General features: G+C 26.0%; 1 protein-coding gene across 5 annotated transcripts in view; it reads left to right on the plus strand.

Annotated features, from left to right (window-relative positions):
• Window positions 1–23,929, plus strand: part of LOC100203680 (acyl-coenzyme A synthetase ACSM3, mitochondrial) — a 91,704-nt gene that overhangs the window by 4,624 nt on the left and 63,151 nt on the right. For all 5 annotated transcript variants that reach the window (XR_010640094.1, XR_010640093.1, XM_065803560.1 and 2 more), the window contains exons 2-3: window positions 8,001–8,101; window positions 21,408–21,520. Coding sequence is in view for 3 of the 5 variants with exons in the window: in XM_065803560.1 (XP_065659632.1) it covers window positions 8,001–8,101; window positions 21,408–21,520 (214 nt within the window). In the remaining 2 variants the exon portion in view is untranslated. The remainder of the gene's footprint in view (window positions 1–8,000; window positions 8,102–21,407; window positions 21,521–23,929) is intronic.

Genomic DNA, 23,929 nt, shown 5'->3' on the forward strand with positions numbered 1-23,929 from the left:
TAAAAAGTTGTAAGTTGTATATAAAAAAAAATATATAAAGATGGCTAAGAGTTATAAGGTTTTTTTGATGTGCAAGTAAAAACACTGGGTTATTAAAAGTTTTATAGCATCACAGGACAGACACAGTAAAAGGATGCAACTTGTTGAATAAGAAGCCAAGTAAGAATGAGTTTTGGTTTATCGTAATAGAGATGATAGCTCGTTTGAGCATTGACCATGATGGTGTTTGTACAAAAAAGAAAGAAAGGTAACCTTACAGCAATGGGAGAGTGGCTCAAACTTGGCAGATAAAGCAGGTCTAATTACATTTACAATGTGCTTTTAGACTTTGTCTGAGAGTAAGAGGGTTGTTATTTGTCAATATAGGATGCCAACAATATTGCAATATTTTTTTGCAGTAAATAAATGAGTTTTGTTGTCTGAATTTTGTAGATTTTTAAGTCCAGAATATAAATTCATAAGCCACTGCAAGCCTTAGGCTGTTACAGAAGAGAGATCAGATTTAAAATTGACTGCTTGTTCAAAGCAATCAAAAAGTGAAGATTTTTTGTCAAGACCGAGTATAAAGTTGAGTAGTCAGCAAATAGAGCCACTTTAGATACAAAATTTTCATAGATAAGATAAAAATTTTACCTCGAAAGAAGATCAATATTGTAGATAAGAAACAATACAGAGGCAAAGATAGAACCTTGTGGTACCCTTAAAGTTACTTGAAATAAAGAGGAGTGTTGGCCTTCAAGAATAACTTTAACACTGCAGTTAGAAAGAAATAATTTAATAATCTCAAAACCTTTATATAAAGAAACTAATAACAGAGTGAAGACTAATTGTAGGATAGTTAGAGAAGTCAAAGTGTATTCTAGAGTTTTTAAAAATTAGAACCATTTATTTAGCACTTTCAAAAAATTTAGCAAAAATTGAAGAGAGTTCTGGAGAACACCTTTTTAAGACTATGATGGAAACTTTGTTTGAAGCACAAACTGTAGAAATGTTTAATTGAGAATTAACTTTAGCATTGGAAGCCAGAGTGATTTGGATGTTTAAAAATGGGTTAATCTGTTCTGTATTTGGGTTAATATATTCAAGAGTCAAATTAGAGAAAGATTTTTTTGAAAATAATTCTACTTTATTCTGGAGAAAAGTAAAAAGATCAGACCCTTGAATTAAAGATGAAATGTTAGACTTACTTTAGTTGACATTGTTGAAGACTAACCAAAAGTCTCCAGAACCTAACATTTGATATAAGATACAAGATTTAGTTAATTTAAGATAACAGAGCTTAACATTAAACAGGACCTTTATACACTGGCTTCTTGGAATAATAAAAGGACATTAGTTCTTAAGAGAGATGTTCTTGTAAACTAGATGAAAAAAATGAATGTTTAATAAATCAACTGCTCAAGATGGTGAAAAATGTGGAGTAGAATGAGGCTTGACTTAACATTAAATTGTAAGAATAAAAGGTTCCAAGATGTACTTTATGCATACATATTATGGATATAAACATATATGTTAATATATAAATATAATGTAATATATAATATAATGTTAAAAAAATATATAATATAAAATTAAAAATTATAAAATTAAAATTATTAAAAATATAAAATTAAAATTAAAAAATATATAATATAATGCTAAAACAATATCCTTTTATTTTTATATAAACTTTAGTATTTTCATGGTGTAGTATTTGCTGAAAGAGAAGATGATCAAATAATGATGATGATGATGGTTATGGGAAGGTCATCATTATCATCATCATCATCATTATCATCATCATCATCATCATCATCATCATCATCATCATCATCATCATCATCATCATCATCATCATCATCATCATCATCATCATCATCATCATCATCATCATCATCATCATCATCATCATCATCATCATCATCATCATCATCATTATCATCATCATCATGGTAATGATGATGATCATGTTGATCATAATGATGTTTATATATGCATATATGTACAAAATATAACATGAATTTTGAATTTAAAAGATATACTTTGTATAAAGGATTGTATAAAGGATTGTATAAAGGATTGTATAAAGGATTGTATAAAGGATTGTATAAAGGATGTATCAAGGATTGATTTGACCAGGGCCCTGGCCCTGGTCAAATATCAACCCCGGTCGCTTACTACCCCAAGATGAGTATTTTTATCAAGACACCATCTTTAGCTTTTACTCAACCAATAGCCCCAAGGCAGGGGGTGTTTTAAGTTGTAGTTGGCTTCTCCAAGCCATATATCTTTTAGGAATATTCATGGGCTTTGAAGTAACTTTTTATCAGTTTAATTTTGCAAAATTCACCAGATTTACTTGCTTTTTGTGAGGTTAATTTGTATTTGGCTGTTTTAGTCCTCTACTTTATGTCTCCTTAAATTATCCTTCATTTTTAACTAGTAAGTGACTTGGTTTGATATTTAACCAGGGCTGGGTCTGGTGCCAGGTTTTTGATTGGAGCTGCATAAACATTGATACATCCTAAAAATTCATCATTGTTTAGTCTCCCCATATTATGCTGTTTCTCTAAAATAAACAATCTCAAGCATCTTCTTTCTTTAACTAAAGCTTGTTCATACCATACGTAATCATTTTCATACTCTAATGCTGTTCATACCATACGTAATCATTTTCATACTCTAAATGCTGATACCCAAATCATCTGCATCCTTATTGCTCAACATACTTAAACCACCTTAATCTTCTCTGACAAACCTTGTCCGATTCACTCACTATTTCTAATCTTTGTTTAAGATTAGAAATAGTGTATATCATGACTTCTTTTCTTGTATTGTTAGAGTCACACCACTCATCCATCTGACCATAATCTTTTCTATCGACAAATACTACACCATATAAATAGAGGAGAGTTTTTGAAATTAAAACTGTGCTTTAATTGAAACTTTAATTGTGTTTATTTTGAAAACAAAGTGTTTCATAGCTATGATTTGCATTTTTTTAGTAAAATGTTTAATTTTCTATATTTTAAGAAAATTTGAAAGTTATTCTTATAAAAATGCATGTTCACCATCAATTTTGCTTTTTTGCAGAATTTTTTTTGGTGATTTAATTATTGTACACTGTATTGATTGCAGAGGTAAGCTATACTTCTGTGGGTTATACACTTTATTGTGTTTAATGCAATGAGATTTAAAATGTGAGTAATAACATAAACTTATAAATTGCTGCAAGAATGATATTGCAGTGATATAATAAAATACTCCAAAGTTTATTTGATTGAGACTATAATGTTTTCTGCACTTAATCACTCTAAATCAGTTAAAATCAACGGGTTAAAGAAATAGTTCAGACAAGGGTAAAATAAATAGTTATAATCATAAACCTCAAAAATTATAATTTATTTAGTTATTTTTAATTGATAAAATAAAAAAACGTCATAATAGTTTAAGCTTTTGTGCAATTAATTATTTGTAGAATTTCATTTTTCTCTGACGATTTTAATCCTATTATAAAATTTGAATGAACTGTTTAAATTATTAATTGTTTAAATATTTAGCCGGGTCGGGACCCCTGTCACTTATTTCTTACAGTATGACCCTACTAAAAGTAAAATCTGTCGATTTGTCAATAATCTAATTGATTATACAGTGACCTACCACATTAATGGATCATTAAATAACAGGATGATCTCCTTTATTTTATGGCCTTTCAAAAATTCACAAAACTAATATTCTATTTTACCCTATAGTTTCTGGTTCAGATAAGCTGGTGGATAATTTATCTAAGTTTGTTACAAAATTTTTGCAACCTTTAGTTGAAACACTCTTAGCATATTTTAAAGACACAACAAATTTATTTGCATTTTTTTAAAATAATCCAATCGCATACTATCATTAAAAAAAATTTTCTTGGTTATGGCTAATGTGATCTCTCTTTATACAAATATTCCACATAGGGAAAGTATCGATGCTATCAAATGTTATATGGAACAAACCCATAAAAACATACATCTATGGGGGACGAGAATGGCATCACCATTTGCCAACCTTTTTATGGGTAGATAATACAAAGAAATATCAAGTAATTTTCAAATTTCGATCTCACTCTGTAAAAGATTTTTTTTCATATTATAGGGATTGATTGAAAATCAGGTTTTTTAGTTTTATGAATAATATGCATCATTTCATCAAGTTTATTTTTAACCAATCTCAGTCCACCATTAACTTCATGGACCTTATCATTTATAAGAATAATGTAGCTGATGTGAAAATAATTATTTATAGAAAACCTACAGATATGATATGTTTTTTGCACTATGAATCAAATCACCCTTTACACCTAAAATCTAACATTATTTTTAATAAAACTTTTAGATATAATAAACTTATATCTGACTACAATATCCTAATAAAAGAGCTTAAGACCATAGCACAGATTTCAATAGCTCCATATAAGTCATAAGCACTTCTATTAAAAAACCTTTTGGCTATACTCACCACCAAATTACAGCAACACCAAATTATATACATGAGTAGAGAAAAGAAGAAACCTTTCTGTTATAATACCCCATAGCAACAACAACAACAACAAAAAATAAGGAGTATAATAAGTAAAGATTAAGTTTAGTATAGAGGAACCTAAAAATGGCCATCTGTCCAACTTTTACTTTTATTTTTGCTATCTGTTGTTTGTTAAACAAAAATAAAAAAGTAAAGATTAGCACTTGATAAGAAATGACAAGAAACTAAAAATAGTATTGCTATTTAAGCCAACTGTTATTTTTACTAACAATAATTTAATTAAAGACTCACTTATTCAGGCAGCAAAACTATTTATATGCTATTCTTCAGTCATTTTTTTCAATATAAAATACCGTCAACAATCAAGTTGTTGGCTACTTTAATATCCTTAATACATTAAAATCCTTATATTATTTTATAATATTTAATACATTAATATCCTTATATTATTTATATTTATACTATTTTTCTTATATTATTATATATTATTTACTATACTTTACTATTATATATTATACTATTATATATTACTACTTTACTATTATATATTATATACTATACTTATATTATTTATATTTATACTATTTATATTTATACTATTTTATTTATATTTATACTTATTTTTTATTTATATTTATACTATTTATATTTCACACTATTTTTCACTTCAATTGTCTGTAACCCTGACTATATGATAACAACATTTTAGATCAAAAAGAATTTATTATTAAATATTAAGAATTTGCAAATAGTTTATTACAGATATTATCAAGTGTTGGTATTCTGGGATTTCTTTTATCACAGCTTGTTCAAGACTATCTATTTTTTTAAGTATTTTGTTTGATATATTTCCATCTCATCCAACTTCATGATAGCCTCAACAAATTTTCAGAGGAGAAAATAGTTCTATGCAGTACAAACATTCATATTTTCCAGAGTTTGAAGACATAATGAGCAATTGTACATTTCAAATTACAATGATGTGCGAGTAGCTCAAGCTTTCCAGATAAAGCAGGTTTAGTTACATTTACAATGTTTTATTGGACTTTGTCTGAGAGTGAGAGGGTTATTATTTGTCAATATAGGAATACCAACAATATAGTGATAGTTGCTTGCAGTAAACAAATGAGTTTTGTTAGAGTTAAAATCCATAAACCACTGCATGCTTCTAGCTGTTAAAGAAGAGAGATCAGATTGGCTGCTCACTCTGAGCAATCATAAAGTGAAGACTTTTTGTCAAGGTAAGAGCATAAAGTTGAATTGTCAGCAAATATAGCTACTTTAGATCTAAAATTGTCAAAAAGATTTTTATTGTAGATAAGAAACAATACAGCAGCAAAGATAGAACTTTGCATTATTGGAGCCATTTGCAATAACTTAATTAATACTATGGTTATAAAGAAATGAATTAATAATCTTAAAACTTTTATATGATGAAAATAATACTAGATTGAAGAATAATCGTAGGGCAGTTAGAGAGTTCAGAGTGTTTTCTCGAATTTTTAACAACATTTTTGCAACTGCACAAGGTGAAAAACATGGAGTAGAATGAGGCTTGACTTGACCTACAAGTAGAGATAAAAGCTTCCATATCTGTATGGATCCAGGAAGTTAGGTAAGAGGGGCATTTATGCATGCATAATGTAATACATATATGTTTGCTAATTATAAATATATATGTTTGCTAGTTAGATACTGGCATACAATCTTTATATATTTGTATAGACTTTAGTATTTATATGGTATGGTATTTGCTGAAAGTGAAGATAATGCTTAGTTGGATGTGTGCTATAAATTTAAACATAAATGTGATAACGTAGAAAGTAAAAAAACTTGGAGAGACTGCATTACATATGGTATGAACAAGCTTTAGTTAAGGAATAAAAATGCTCAAGATTTTTTATATTACAGAAACAGCATGAAAGGAAAGGCTAAAGCTTGATGATGACAATGTTGATGATGATGATGATGATGATGATGATGATGTTGACGATGATGTTGATGATGATGATGATTAAATGATGATTATAATGATAATGATGATCATGTTGATCATGATGATTGTATATAAATATACATGCATATAAATATAAAATGTAACATGAATTTAAGATAAAAAAATAAACTTTAGGATATATTGATGTTTATGCAGCCCCGTTTACAAACCTGGTCCCACTATTTTTTATCAGACCCATCCCCAGTCAAATTTCAATCCCGGTCAAATTTTAACCCTGGTCACTTACTAGTTTCAATATGATTAATCTTTTAGACTTAGATTCAAGAACCTACTTAACTATAGCTAAGATCTGTATACATTGAACTCCACTATCTTGATTCTTTGAAGAAGGTGATTGCAGATTATCAGAATTATCAAACATTTTACATAAAAATTTTGTCAGCTATACTGATAAAATGCTTTAAAAGGGTTTCATTCCTTTTTGATAATTTTCATTCCTAAATTTGATAATAAAATATAAGAAATTTACATAAAAATAAGAACAGCATTACTCAAGTGTCGAAAGTTTACTTTATTTTATTAAAGTTGTCTAAAGCTTTGTATTAAAGACTAAACAATAAAACTTTGTTATAGTTATTATATTAGAACTTTGTTTTTTTATACCTTGAATACTTTAAGATTAAATAAAAACCAAATTATTTTTACAGTACTCTGAGTCTAGAGGTTTCTTTATAAAACAAATCATAGTAGAGTATACTTCTATGTTTTTAGATTTATAGATAATATAGAATTCTGTAATTACTTGAAAGTTGGTATAGTTTTCATTATCTTGAGTAATAGATTCTTTATTTTGATTCGATGTATATTGTATAAAAGTTCAATTTTATTTTTATTGAACAATAAGTTGGCAATCTTTTTGGCACATTTAGTTGTACATTCTTTGAAAAAGTATGTTATATTATAACATTCTTTGAAAAAGTATGTTATATTATAACATTCTTTGAAAAAGTATGTTATATTAGCATCAGAGTTTTTATTTGATTGGATAACTTCTTATATTTGAGTGAATCATTAATCTGTAAAATTGGAGTTTAAATTTTTTTATTAACAAGCAAGAATTTTGAATTCATAGTTTCTACTAGAATCTATTTCAGTAAATAATAGTTTTATGTTGACATGGATTCCAAGTTAAAATATCAAGAGAGAAGTTAAAATGTTAAGAAAGAAATATAACAACGATTTATAAAAAAATAAAAAAAAATCTCCTTGACTATAGTGGACTTCCTGGGTTTTGGGGAGGTGTTAAAAAATTTATTACTATTTAGAATTGTTTCTACATAATTAAAGTTTTTAAATAGCCACCTCGAGTGGGACCAGTTCCCTACTGCTATTTGATTTTTAAAATTTTAAAAATTATTTAAAAACAAGTTTAAAAAGTGTTTAAAATTAATTTAAGAATTTCAATAAATAAATATCAATAATTGAATGTTTTTCGTAATTGTTTTCCTTGTATTTATTTATTTTTCCTTCATTTTTGTAGAATGGTGAAAGACTTTCTTTATTTCCTGCATTCTGGTGGGTGGATGATTATGGAAGAGAAATTAAATGGAATTTTGAGACACTATTATTAGAGTCAAACAAGTAAACAAAAAAAATTCAAACAAGTGTTTGAACTTTTTTTTACAATATTATTTTAATACTTTTTATTTCCTATTTTAATACTGAACTTGCTGCTGCTGCTGCCTTGACTCATTTGTGCGTGTTTACACAGAACTCATGGCAGCCATTACACCCAATTGGGTATAATGGCTGCTGTGAGTTCTTCTCTTGTCATTAACTTGACCAAGTTAATGGCAAGAGAAATGGCAAGCACTTTTTTTTATAAGAAAATGTGAAAGAAAGTGGATACAAATATCTAACTTGTGTAATCACAAATTATGTGATGTTAAAACATATATCAATCAAAGATATGCGCTTAGGAGAAAAATAAACCATTTTATAAATCTCTTATAAGCTTTATGTATACAAAAAAAGGGGGGGGGGGGGCATTTTAATTTTTTTTGCTCTTAATGCAATTTTTAAAATGAGATATTTTACTAAAAAAAAATTAAAAAAATAAGGAATAAGTATAGAAATGATTGGTGCGAATAAGTATAGAAATGGTTTGTTTGGTAAAGACCCGTATATTACACATCCAGACAGCTAGGATATGTATATATATATATATATATATATATATATATATATATATATATATTTATATATATATATATATATATATATATATATATATATAATATATATATATATATATATATATATATATAAATATATATATATATATATATATATATATATATATATATATATATATATATATATATATATATATATAATATATATATATATATATATATATATATATATATATATATATATATATATATATATATATATATATATATATATATATATATATATATATATATAAATCCCGCATGGGCTTTATAGAGCCCATGCGGGATTTTTATTAAAAGGCCTATATATGCGGGATTTTACCATATATGCTTTATGTAAAGGCCCATACGAAAATGTATATATATATATATATATATATATATATATATATATATATATATATATATATATATATATATATATATATACAGAGCTTGTGATGAAGAAAATCGTCAAGCGTGTTATATCGCGCTCGTAAAATTAGAATATGTTTTCATCGGGCATGATTATGTGCGCTCGAGATAACGTCGGCGAGCGCGATTATGAAAATTGCTAAAGGCGATACTCATAAAAAGCTTTTTCTTTTTTATATCTTTTTTTATTTGTTACATAATTTTTTCGTCAAAAAATGTTTGAATTAGTATCACACTTATGAAACTACTTCAACGAAAGAGATTTTTATACTTCCAAACTTCTTGTATATTGTCAGATCGCGATTTTATTTTTAACTATTTATGTTATAAAAAAATAATACCAAACAAAAACGCAACTTCTTATTGATTTAGTATTGAAGTATTTTAGTGACTTAGTTTTGCTTCGTTGTTTTGATATATGTATTTTAAAATGTTACTCTGTAAACTTAATTAACGGTTAATGATTTTTTGATACTTTTTATTCAAATTAATTATTTAATTTTTTTCTAAAATTTATTTTTTAAATTATGTTTTTTTATCTTAAAAATATAACACAAGAATAATTTAAATAATAGTAAATAAGAATAATAACTTTTCATTTAATAAATATTGACATCATTACTTAGTTTTCTTTTCGAATGTCCTTAATTGCGAACATTCTAAACAGAATCGTTTTAAATTTGAGTTAAAATAAATAATAGTTAATAAAAAATCTATACTATGAACAAAAACTAATTTTAAAAATTACTCTATTATTAATATTTATTTTTATCATAAACGATGTGTGGAATATTACAAACATCAAATGAATTTTACTTGATATTTTCACAAGATTAAAAATACTCCGCAGTTTTAATTTTCTTACAATAGTTTTCTAATTTTCTATTCTTATTTTATTGGCGCATTTTTGTGTTCACATTGTGTTTCCTCGTGCACATTCCATTATTGAAATTAGTGACGATTAACGACTTTAAACTGCTCATTTATTCATTACGTTAGTGCAAAAGAGAACGACGTTGTGCTTTTTATATTTATATCAGTTGTTTGATAACAGAATATCTTTAATAAAAAATCTTTTTTAAATATTTTATGAAATAAAAAAATAATCGTGAACTATTGGACGAGCATTTTTTATACGCTCGTTATAAGCTGAACGAGCGTTGTTTATCGCGCCTAAAACGTTTGAAAATACCGTTTACGGGCGCGTTTTATGAGCGGAGCGCGATCGCGCTCGCTTCATCACAAGCCCTGTATATATATATATATATATATATATATATATATATATATATATATATATATATATATATATATATATATATATATATATATATATATATATATATATATATATATATATAATAAAAACCAACAAGTTGTGATAATACTATTTGTAATTAATAATATTGTTTGTAATACTTCAAAATAAAAAATGGTAAAAACACGATGCAGCGACCACGTTTTTGTTTTGATTTTCTAAAAACACAACTTTACCGCAAGCAAATACAATTAGTATTTTATTGTTCGAAGAACATAGCTTAACACTAAATTAAAAATCAAAGATTTTAATTTTTTTATTACTATATAATGATATTTATTTTATTGTACAATAATATAAATTTTTTTAAATTATATATAATTTTTTTTCTAAAATAAATATTGAAAATCTTGAAAATTAAAAAATTCTTTTTATTTTATGAGAAAATTCTTTTTAGTTTATGCTCTTGGTTTAATTCGGTGTTTTAACTTTTTTGACATTTTAGGATAAACTCGCAACAGCTAAAATGCCGCTCTAAAAATGGTGCCGTTATTGACATAGTTTAAACATAAAAGTTTTTATAATGTAGTTTCATTTAGCAGTTCATCATCCTTTTTTAAATCTGTCTGAGGACAGGATATTACGGAGTGATTTCTTTATTTACATACAATAATATAAATTGTATAAAAATAAAAAACTTTATTTATTATTAAAGAAGTTTATATCAGTTTCGAAAGTTTACAAAAATGCAAAACATGAGTTCGATCCTTATTTATACAAAACTTAATTTAAAATTTAACACCAAAATATTTTTCTTAAATGAATTAAAACGCAATACAATTACTTTATAGTAATTGTATTGCGATATAATTCATTTAAGAAAAATGTTTTGGGGTTAAATTTTTAAATTAAGTTAATTTAAGTCCAACAATAATAATAGCTATTATTATTGTTGGGTCTGCGGACTTTCTTAAATTTATTTTGTCAACATTATGATCGTTAAAAACCGTTTATGGGTTCATTATTTTTCTCATGAAAAAAAATATCATAATGCGTTTTAAAACATCTACTTTGTTTTCAGAGCAATATTATTATTATGCGAAATACTAACATAATTGCGCTCAAAGTTGAAATCAAGTTAAAAATCAAGTGATTAATAAAATTTAATTTGTGCTAACATAAATATTTTAAATGATTCTGGAATTTCTTTAAAATGTAGAAAAAATTAAAATTTGCCAAAAGGCCCATATTTAGATGAAAAAGTGAAAAGCCCATGCAGGAATCCCGCTTAGCTTCTGGGGCCACCACGCCTCTTTATATATATATATATATATATATATATATATATATATATATATATATATATATATATATATATATATATATATATATATATATATATATATATACATACAGTACTGGAAAAATTATTATGGATTTTTAGAATTGTCACTAACTTCCATTACTTGAGGCAGCCTTCAGTGGTCAAAAAGTTTTCAGTGGTCAATGATATTCTTTCATTTTAACGACATGCATATATATAGTAATGGGACTATTTTATTGGCAAATAAAATTAATTTAGGTTTGGTTTTTTTAATTTTAGGATCATTTAAAGTTGTTTAAATTCTGAAATGTGTTAAATTGAGTTCGCGTCACTTTTTTTTACTTTCTGTGGTGTACGGTATACGTGGATTCTACAAATTTTAAGTTTCAGTTCTGAAAAAATAAAAATAAAATTGTTCAGCAAAATCTTTGACATTTTTGACCGATTTTGAAGTGATGGGGAAAAGAAAAGACCTGAGCCCTAGATAAAAAGGATAAATCTGTGTTTTGTTGAAGAATAGTAGCCTAAAACAAAAGGAGATGAAATTGAAGATTTCAACACAAACAGTTAGTGCAGTGAAAAGGAAGCTGGATGAGGGTAGAAACATTGAAGCTGAAGAGTTGGAAAATGTGGTTGTAAAAGAATCACTTCCCCTAGACTTGAGAGAAAGATCAAAGTAATGGCTCTCAGAGATAGAGAAGTTCTTGGAAGAAGATAACTATGGAATTAGCAAGTCAGGGCATTAATGTAAACCATAAAATAGTGAATAATAGCTTTTTGGAGAAGGAACTCAAAGCATAAAGACCAAGGAAAAAGCCAAGAATCAGGAATAAAATGAAGCATGCCAGGTATGGATGGGCTGTTGAGCTTAAAAGTTGGACGCAAGAAGATTTGTCCAAGATAATCATTAATTTAGCTTTCTGTTAGATCTCTGATAGAATTGATTTCTTGATTTCCTTCAGTTTCATCATATTTTTTGTCTAATATCCGTAGATGTTAACTTGTTGATCACGACTATTAAAATAATGTTTGTACAATAATTTCTTTGAAACTTTCAGGCATTTTTTTTGTTCAGGTAGTATTCTCGGATGAGTCAACAGTTGCTGCGTTGGATGAGAGTCCAAACAGTCAGAAGAAGGCCTGGAGAGGAATTCAAGCCTGAGTGTCTTAAGAAAACAATGAAGTTCCCCACTAAGATCATGGTATGTGGAGTGATATCCATCTATGGAACAAGCCGTCTACATATTATGGAAGAAATGATGAACCAGAGAAAGTATATAGAGGTGTTGCAGAAATGTTTGGTTCCTCAAGTCAGAGACTTGTTCAGTGATAAGGACTTTATATTTCAACAGGATTGTGTTCCTTGCTGTACGAGCAAGTTGTCAATGATATGGTTCCAAGAAAATGGATTCTCTGTACTCAAATGGCCTGGGAATTCACCAGATATGAACCCAATTGAGAATTTATGGGACATTTTGAAGGACAAAATACACAAAGTTTCAATAGTTACAAAAGCACAGCTTGTAGAGAGGTTAATCCATGTCTTATTCCACAGTGAAACAATCACCAAGTTATGCCATGATTTAATCATAGGCATGCCCAAGAGAGTGAAAGCATTAAAAGCTGCCAAAAGTGTTCAAGCCAAGTATTAAAAACTTTCATATACCAGGAATATATAATCTGTAACTTTGTTTTCTGCTAGGATTGTTTTTGAAGTAAAAAACTTGATTATTATTTAAAAACTGAAAAATCCATAATAATTTTTCCAGTACTGTATCTATATAAAAGAAAAAATCGGTGTGGAACTGATTTGTATTTTTATGGGTTCGGTCAGCTATTAAGTGTAATTGATTCATCAAATTGAAATAGAATCATATTATAAATTTAAAAAAGTATACATTGTATATTATATATTTATGTGTATATTTGTTTTTTATTTGTATACTAGCATAAAATATGGTTATAAATATAAATAAAGAAAGAAGTCACATTATGAAACATGTTTTATTAATTTGTATGGGCTCCTCAAACTCGAACAAACACTTTCACCATATGCTTTCAATATGGCTTTTCTCAGATTTGCTTATGAGGTTGGGTTCTGTTTAGAAACTTCTGCTTTCAATTTTACCCAATTTTCAATTTTTTACAATTTTATTGATGGATTTTAAATTGTGTGAATTGCCCAACCACGGGGGAATAACAATGGGATTTTCTTGAAGCTATGTCATGAAAATTTTTGCCTGATGGTAAGTTACTCCATTGTGCATGAAAATATAAAGCTTTCTAATTTGAAACCAATTAGACACATTTTTCTTCAAAGTTTCAAAATAATTTGCAGAATTGACATTCTTATATTGTTGTAAAAGATGTGAACAAACATTACAGTTAACAATGATTGCACACCATATCATAATTTCTGGACATAGGGTAACAGTATTAATGTATTGGGGAATAAAATGTGAGTTGGGTGGTAACAATGACTTTGTGTGCTTAAACTACTTAACTTGCTCTTTGTCTAAAAAACTTTGTGATTACATAAACATGTTACCACATTTTTGTGATTCATCCAATTTTATTGTTCTTTCGTGCAAAACTTAAGGTTTGTAAAAATATTTTTTTGAGTTTGGTTTTAATGCAACATGACACAATCAAAGACTTGTCCATGGCAATTTGTCTTCGAACTGTGCATATTAGCATTTATTATTCGAACTGTGCATATTAACATACTAACATTCACACTAGGGGCAGTTGAGTAAGAATTTGTGAGCTTGAATTAGGTATGGTTCTTTACTGCCAAACAGTATGACATGATGTTGGTTTTCAATCAGTTGGTCTTTTTTTTTTGCTAGATTTTTCTGGATTGATGCTATCTATTTGACTTGACTCTAACTTGATGATCTGAATGATATCATGAATAGTTCTTTAAATATGTAAAAAATAATTTGTTCTAATAATAAGTCAATTAAATTTGTGTTTTTTATAGTAATTTAAACAATGTTTCATTCACAATTTATTTACTTGCTTTGGCTTTAAAGCAACATGGAAATCTTGAACGAAAACCAAATGTGTCAAAAGAATCATTTTTTACCTTCTGTACTCTCAAAACCAACAATTTATAGAACTATATATATATATACAAGAAATTTATTTTATAAACTTTTTTAATTAGCAAAAAATTCAGAATATATATATATATATATATATATATTTATATATATATTAGGGCCCTGCAAATCACTATTTTTAGTTTCAAATCGAATCACGGTTCGAAGCAGCCCTTGATTCGCAAATCGAATTGAATCATGATTCCAATAAGCATTTTGAGGATATCAAAGTTTAACTAAAGCATAGATATCCTCAAAATGATGATTTGATTTGAGATTCGACTCGATTTGTAAGTCAGCGCCTGATTCGATTCGGATTCGATTCGATACCATAAAAGGTGATTTGCAGGGCCCTATATATATATATATATATAACCCTCAGAATTAGGGTTGGCATTTGGCACTGACGACCTAACTGCTGACTTGAAAGTATTTGAGGTCGGCAAAAAATGTCAAACTTGTTTCTATGTTTTATGGTAACCCCTTTGTGTCAAGTTTTTTTTTGCCAACCTGATGTCAACCTAACCTCTAACAGTTTAAGGTCAGCAATTTATTGCTGACCTCATTTTTTGTAGTTCCGGTATATATATATATATATATATATATATATATATATATATATATATATATATATATATATATATATATATATATATATATATATATATATATATATATATTAGGGTGTTCCAAAAAATCACATTTTTGAAAAATATATGCAGAGACCCCTATTAATGTGTTTTATCTAATACAAAAACACTAGATTTAAAATTTTTTTGAATAAAAAATAGTTTAAGGGGTCCCTCAAGACCCTCAAATATTTAATGGGTCCCTAATATTTTCAAAAAAGTTTTTTAAAAGTATGTCAACCTGGTACTCAAATGAAGCAAAATTATATAAAAATTTCAAAAATAATATTTAATTTGGAAAAATTTTAACTTATTAAAATTGTCATAAAAATACATAAAAAATGCATTTTTTTGTTTTTTGTTAAAAAATGTAATTTTTCATATAATAAAACCAAAAATAACAATTCTATATTTGAAATCTATATTATTTTTGAAATTTTTATATAATTTCGCTTCATTTGAGTACCAGGTTGACTTATTTTTGAAAAATTTTTTTTTTGAAAATATTAGGGACCCATTAAATATTCGAGGGTCTTGAGGGACCCTTAAAATATTTTTTATTCGAAAAAATTTTAAATCTAGTGTTTTTGTATTAGATAGAACACATTAAGGGGGTCTCTGCATATATTTTTCAAAAATATTGTTTTTTGAGACATCTTAATATACATATATATAGTTCATTGAAAAAATATAAACTACCATAAAATTGAAACTAAAGTAAATTGAACCAAATTTTTTTAAACAAACCTTGCATTTTGGATGAAATGCTAAAACATAAAATTATATATAAAAATATTATCGAATATAATTACAAAAAATACCAATAAAGAAACAATTTTGCAATAAAGCAATATAAAAAAATTAATGCAACAAAAATAAGATATAACTAATATTTAAAATATCCCTCTACAAGATTTTTTTGCAACCAACACATTTTTTTTGCATTGATTTAACAAGACTGTTGGACACTTTATTTGAAATTTTTCTCCAAATGTATCTAATTCTTGCTTTAGTCTTAATGTGGTAGTGGTGTAGTGTTAGAGCAGTTGCTTCATAAGCAAGAAGTTTTCTTAACTCTAAACACAAACCTTGTTCGTCAAGGTTTGTGTTTAGAGTTGAAAGAAGTTGTAACCATAATTAAAGTAGCCTCTTTGATTGAAGTGGGATTCATGGTCTTGGTAAGTGTATTAATATTCAAAAAATACATATATGGATCTTGTTTGTACATTGGCTAATTTTTTGTCTATCCAAACCCAAATAAATTTGATTGGATTCAAATCTGGTGATTGAGCTCACCAAAGCAAAAAATCTACTTTTTTTTTCATTCATGTTTTTACTGTAGCTGAGCTGTGTGGGCAGGCATCAAATCAATGAAATCGCCATCATTCGTTTTGATTAATCCACATATCTACTAATGGAACTATGGAGTTCTCTAGCATTTCTATATATGTATGTTATTGATTCAACATATGTATGTTGTTTATTAAATGCCTGTATAAATGTTACACATACCTACTATGTTAAAACTAAAGCAGCTTCATATACCAATACTTGTGCGACAAACTCGCAGCCTCAGGCCTTGTTAAGAAGCGTTATGCAGCTTGCATTTTGCTTGTGAAAAGGCGATTTGCCTACACGTTCAGCAGTTTTGCGCTACGCAAAAACTTTTATCTTTTAGAATATTTAAGTTATCTTTTGATGTCGTTAACGTGACGTTTATTCAGAAGAAATAAAGTCGTAAGTAAGAGCATTTAACCGCAATTGTAAACTAATAGATTTTTTGTTAAAGAAACAGTTTGTTTAATAATTTTTTTGTTGTTGTTAAAAATTAGTTAAAAAAAATAGTGTTTTAAGTTTTATCTTAAGGAATTAAATATATAAGTTCCTTTTAAATATAAAAATTATTTTTTGTCATAATAGTTCAAAAAAATGCACGATTTATTTTGATGTAAATATTTTATTAAAAAGGTATTTTGTTAATTCAATAACGTAAAATTTTAATGACGTTCGTTTAACTTCTGAAAATAAATAAAGTTATGAAAATAATATGATCACGAATATGTTATCGGTAACTGATAAATAAAAAAAAAACTCTTTATTTAAAAACATTATTAAAAAGAGTTCACAAAATAAATAAGAAAAAATTTATTACAGTTAATAAAATAACTAAAAACCAACTGTAAAATCATAAGAAAATAAACATATTACGTTTTATAAAAAAAATATTTTTTTCAAAATAAAATTTAGTTCATATTTGGAAAAAAAATGATAAAAATTATTTTTCAAATAAGAACTAAGATTTTATTTGTAACTTTTGTTATAGTGAGGAAAAAAAACTGTCTGTATGATTTTTAACGCTTTAATAAAATAACTTTAATTACAATGCGGTACTTAAAAATAAGCTAGTGATGCAATATAACTTCTAACAATACAAAATATATTTGCTGAGTTGAGTTACTTTGAAAAGCGTTACGCGTTTTTGTTACGCAGCGAAATCTCGTAACAACGCCTGCAACCTTGTTACAACAAAGTGATTACTAATATAGCTATACTTTTTTGATTTAAATCTTTTAACAACAACTTTGCTTTTCTTATTTAATACTTCGAAGTTACTTTCATCATTAATCTGACCTTGTACTTTACTTTAGCTTTTATTGTATCATACAGAATTACTTCAGGGAAGAAATGCTTTCGGCTAGGTACTATAAAGTTTAGAGCTAAATTCTGAAAAAGTTTGGCAAAACTTTTATTCTCCATAATAAAGAACAGCTGCAAATCTAAGCTCATTATCTCTGCTATCTCAAGCCTGGTAAGAGCTTGATTCCTAAGGTTGTTATTTTTCCACAATACTTTTTTTGTAAAAGTCTCTCATAGTGAGGCCTGAAGCAAGTTCAAACAAGAAAATGAATACAATAAATAATAAAATTACTAACCAGTAACTTTTTTTTTTTTTTTTGTAGTTTATTTTGCCTTTTACTATAAATATAATTTTTTTATACATACGTATACAATAAAATAAATATCTGGTGCAAGAAGAAGACATAATGTCTTACCACTAAGCACCATTTAAAAAAAATCATAGTTTACAAATATTTTATTATAATGATGTAAGTATATAAACTATAAGATAATATATATTACAACAAACAAATATTACACACATACACATACCATTCTGAGCGAGAGGTAATATCATAAACTTTGTTATATAGATTTTGGTAATAAATTTTTTTTAAATTTATCTTAATTTTTATATTTGAATTGAACTTTATTGAAAAGAAACATTTAAAATCAATCATAGTGTAATCTATAAAAATAAAAAGAACTGTTAAGATTCCTTTTTAAATAGATCTAGATATCTTTTTATTAGCTATGTCTGAGAATGTTTTCCATAGATATGGCCCACAATACTTAATTGAGTATGAGCTCAATTTTAATTAGTCCATAACTAAGTTCTAAAAAAAACTAAAGAAAATATTATTTAAATGTTTTTAAAATGTTTGTTATTTCTTAGTGGACTGGTTATACCTTTACCACCACCCCACCCCCCACCCCTACATCCATTTTTAGTATCTGACTACTAAGTACCTAGTACTAATTTATTAGATATTAATTAATGGTTTGCTGTCTGGGCATGGTTGTTTCCACATCTACCATTTATACACTTATACTTTATATAGTTTTATAGAAAATAAAAGTCTTTATAATCGTTGCTTTGAGTGATGTTCAACACTTTATAACTTCTTGTTTTAAAACTGTAAACTTCTTATACAAAAACAGGAGGGTCTTATTAATTTCTTTCTTTATTAAGTTTCAATCAAGTTTTTATTAAATATTTTTTATGTTGATTTGCAGCTTATTAGAAACTTTGCCTTGTTTATTAATATTGAAGAAAATAAAAGTTTGAATGTATAATTTTTTTTTCTTTAAGAAACAAAATTATAACTTAAATGTGTGTTAAATGCTGACTTAACTAATTATATTAACACACTAAAAATTTATGTATCACTACTATAAATGACAAATGCACAACAAATTTCTTATGGTATTTTGATGTTTTTAGAAATTTAAAGTTTTTTTAAAAATCTCTGCCTCCCGTTAATTAAGCTCCCCACCCACCCATTTATATAGGAATGTATGGTTTATGTATACAGTATATCTAGAATTGTTTTATTTTGTATTTTAAAAAATTAGAAAAGTTTAAGAAAAAAATTAAATGTACAAGTGGAAGGATTTGAACCCCCACAAATGCATTTATCTTAGATATATTTATTTTTATATCTTTATAAAGTAGACAAATAAATGTGATAAATCAAATATAAAGGACATTATAGGACATTCCGCTATGCAATTTTCAAGTAAAAAGTAAACCTGTAAAACCTAAGATAAATTTTAACATATACATAATTTTAAATTTACATAAGTTAGATTTTCTTTCACACTTTCTCATAAAAAATTCCTGAAAGCCTTTTTTTCTCTCCATTAACTTGTCTTTAATGACAAGAGTTCCATGTCAAACACACACAAGTGGATACTAATACTACTATATTGAGTTCAGCATTGTTATATAGAGATTAATAACCAGTAAATACTAAATAGTATTTACATTTGATTACCTCACTGTTTCAATATTCTTTAAGTAGCAGCAATAGAGTAAATAGATGCATAAGCGAGTTTCCTCTGCTGCTACTTACTTTACACTAATACAACAGAACTTTTCTGTTATTTTCTGATTGTTTGATTATTTTCTGAGCATATTGTTTGAGTAATACAAATTTGTATTATAGACTTTTGACATGATGTAGTTTCAGGGCTAACATAAAATGGCATCTAACAGCCTTAGTCAAAGCAACCATCGCGATATTGTGATTTTTTGAGATTTCGTTATTATTGTTTTGTGAGTTAGTGGTGGACATTTTTCTTTACTGTCCCCAGACAAAGTCATTTTGTAAATATCCCATAATGGATTTTTACTTTGCAAATCAATAGCCATTAGTTATTAATGGTTTTAATAATAAATTTACTAACAAAGAAATATAAGATTAATAATTTAAAAATTACCCTATAGTTAATAAATTTACTAATTCTGAGAACTTAAGTTAAAAATTTTAAAAATGGTTATGTTGAAGTAAAACAGTATATGATAAATTTATTTATATTTGTAGATGTATTAATTAATTACAATATTTCAGCATGTAAAATTCAAAAATGAAACATAGGCGGTCAATATGACTCAATTGTTTTTTTCTGTTTATTTTTACTTTCATAATAGTTAACTGAACTTTGTAAATAAAAAATATTGTGTGCTTTAAAACTAAGATTTCATTATATTAATTTTAATAGTTTGAACTTGTATGTGCAAAGTTTTTTATTAGGTTAAAAATGGAGGTTGGGGTAACATCTTCATAATTTTCAACCTTTAATTGTTTTAAAAGGTTTGAGTAACATCTAAGACATTTTAGATAAATAATTGTTTTCTAAATTTATTTTTAGTTAACTTGTTTAATTTTTATAATAGTATAATTCTGCTTTTATAAAAATGTTAATTAAATATTAGTAAAGTTCAATTTAAAAATATTCAAGTAATTTATTGCCACACATTGTCTTTAGTCTAAATAAAATCATTAGTTATTTTAAAATTGAAATTAATAATTTTAAGTTGAATTAAATTTAAAATTTGTTTTCTTAATCTACGTAATCAAATTTTTTTTATATGCAACAATGTTTTGTTATTTTAAACTGCCTTTTTTTATATGCAACAATATTTTATTTGTTATTTTAAATTGCCTTTTTTTTATATGCAGCAATGTTTAGCTAGAGAAAATATTAAGGTTTTTGCATGCCATGATAAAAATCTTTTTTTATGTTGAAATTTAAATTTTCTAAGGAATGCTTTTTTCTGCAACAAGAAAATTAATACTTTTGAATAATATAATTTTTATGTATATTATTAAAATTATTTTATCTGTAATTATTTTCAGAGTTTCAAACATATTATCAGAGGTGTGTGATATTCAGTTCAGAGATTGTGTTATGGTTGTTCTTCCTCAACTTCCTGAGTGGTGGCTTATTAATATTGCATGTCTTCAAACAGGTAGTAACTTAACATTAATGATTTAACATAACCTTAATATGTTGATAGTATACTAATATAATATTAATAATCATATACTATAAAAGATTATAGAGTTATATAAACAGAGTAAACATGAATAAATATATTATTTAAATTTATTAAACAATTGTATTATACAAACTATTTCAAGACATTACATATGCACATCTAAATATGTTGTTATTAGTTAAAAAAAAAAAGAAATATTTATATTAATTCTTGGAACAGAATCGGCTTTAACACGGAATTCCCAATTGGTTTAAAATTCCTAAAGGTTCAAAAGATCACAGTAAAAAAAAACCTTATTCGGCTCAGATATAAGGTGTTACGCTAGACACATTGAAAATGCAATAAGTTATGCACGTTGTTAGTATGCACAATGAAGATGCATGATGCTAGTATGCATGAAATTAGTATGTACGATGAAGAAATGAATTAAGTTGGTCAATTTTTTTTAATGTGAAAAAAGGCATTGTCATTAATAAGCAAGATCATTCATTCTTTGTTTTTTAATTGAATAACGTCAGTTATTCTTTAGTTTAAATTTTTCAATATGTTTAATTAATAATTTTTTTTATATTTGTCCTTATTATTCAAAGACTCTTTATTTACTTTTTAATGTTTACCTGAACTTAAGAAATATTACACTTTAAAATAAGTTTTTAACGGTTTTATATAAAAGGAAGTTAAAAAAAAACTAAATTTGCTGGTCAAGTACATCGAAAATAATAACAACAAACAAATCAAAAATAAAATTTGCAATGAAATGTATTATTTATGTCATATTTGTGTAAAACACAAAAGCAGATAATTTAATATACATAAATTTTTATATTTTTTAATTTATTTACAAATGTAAAAGTGTAAATGTAATTTACAAAAACAATGTTTATAAATGCAAAAATTAATTATTTTTTTTAGTTTACAAATACAAAACTTACATAAATTTTATATTTGTAAATTAAAAAAAAAATTAAATTTTGTATTAAATTTTTTTTTTAACTTAAATTCTTAGTATACTAGGTATTTAATGCGCTGATTAAATTTACTTCTACCCTCATGTGGTGAGCGAGGTTCACTCTGCCCTTTAAATGCCTTAGTTGATTATTTAAGTTAATTCTAAAATAGTGTATTGCAGTGAAAATTACTAACTAACATTCTGTTTGACCACAATTGACAAGCCAAGCAAGTTTCTCATTTAAAAGCTATCAAGCTATCGAAAACTTTCTCATTTAAAAACTATTGAATTAACTAAGTTTTTTTACTTATCGTTTTAAACGATAACGTTTTAAAGCTGTAAGCATCATATTTAATGCAATTTTAAATCACTATAAATTTATTTAAAATTTACATACAAAAATTTATTTAATGATAAAAATTATTATATAAAATTAGATGAACAAAAATACAAATATATTTCCATAAGATATATAGTGTTTTTATCGACAGTCATCAATTAAAAAGTTGTTTCAGATATTTAAAAGTTACAAGAAGATCGTGGAAACAATCAGAACAATTTGTTAATAATTTAATACTATTAGCTTATTTTTTAATAAAAGGTTTTTTTTTTTTTTACATTTACAATTTAAAAATGAAAACAAATATAAAAGAAAACTTAAAGTTTACCAACTTTACATCTCGATTCTTAAATAAAACGACATTGTTAACATTGTTATAACACAGTTAACATTGTTATAACACAGTTAACATTGTTATAACACAGTTAACATTGCTAACCACAACTAATAAGATAAGGTTTGGAGTATTAATAATAACTATATATTAACTATATATTTACTAAGTAAATAATTGCTTTTATATACAATACTTTTTAAAACTGTATTTAAAAGCGACATACACAATTAAAATGAATCAAAGTACTAAATTGTCTTTCGTTTTTCTGTGTCTTTCTGTACTCTCCTCTCTATTATTCACTCAAAGAAGAGCAGCGGTTTATGTATAAAAAAACTGAAGAAGAAATATGAAAACTTAAGAAGATTGCTCATGAATGAAATAAGTTTAATAATTATTATTAAACATTTATAAAATATAAAGTTTTTCCTGCTATAAATATAACCCACCCCAAAAAAAATCGTTTTAAAGATGTTTATGTATCTAAAAAATGTCTAATTTTTCTACTTAAATTTACTCATATAAATAAAGTAAGAAAACTGTGGGTGTGAACTATAGTTGCCTTAAACTTGTTTTTTAAACGTCAGAATGCAATAACTTTTTTTTATTTTCGACACCTAAATTTCCAATATTGCGAAAAAACGCTGTGCAAAATTTTTTCCTGGCTATCACCCTAATGTTGTACATTGTGATTTAAATGTAAAATTTATTATAATTGCCATGATTACTTTTAATACTCTGTCTTTCGGTTCTTTG

This window comes from Hydra vulgaris, chromosome 08 (assembly GCF_038396675.1).
Source record: "Hydra vulgaris chromosome 08, alternate assembly HydraT2T_AEP".
NCBI classification, from domain to species: domain Eukaryota; kingdom Metazoa; phylum Cnidaria; class Hydrozoa; order Anthoathecata; family Hydridae; genus Hydra; species Hydra vulgaris.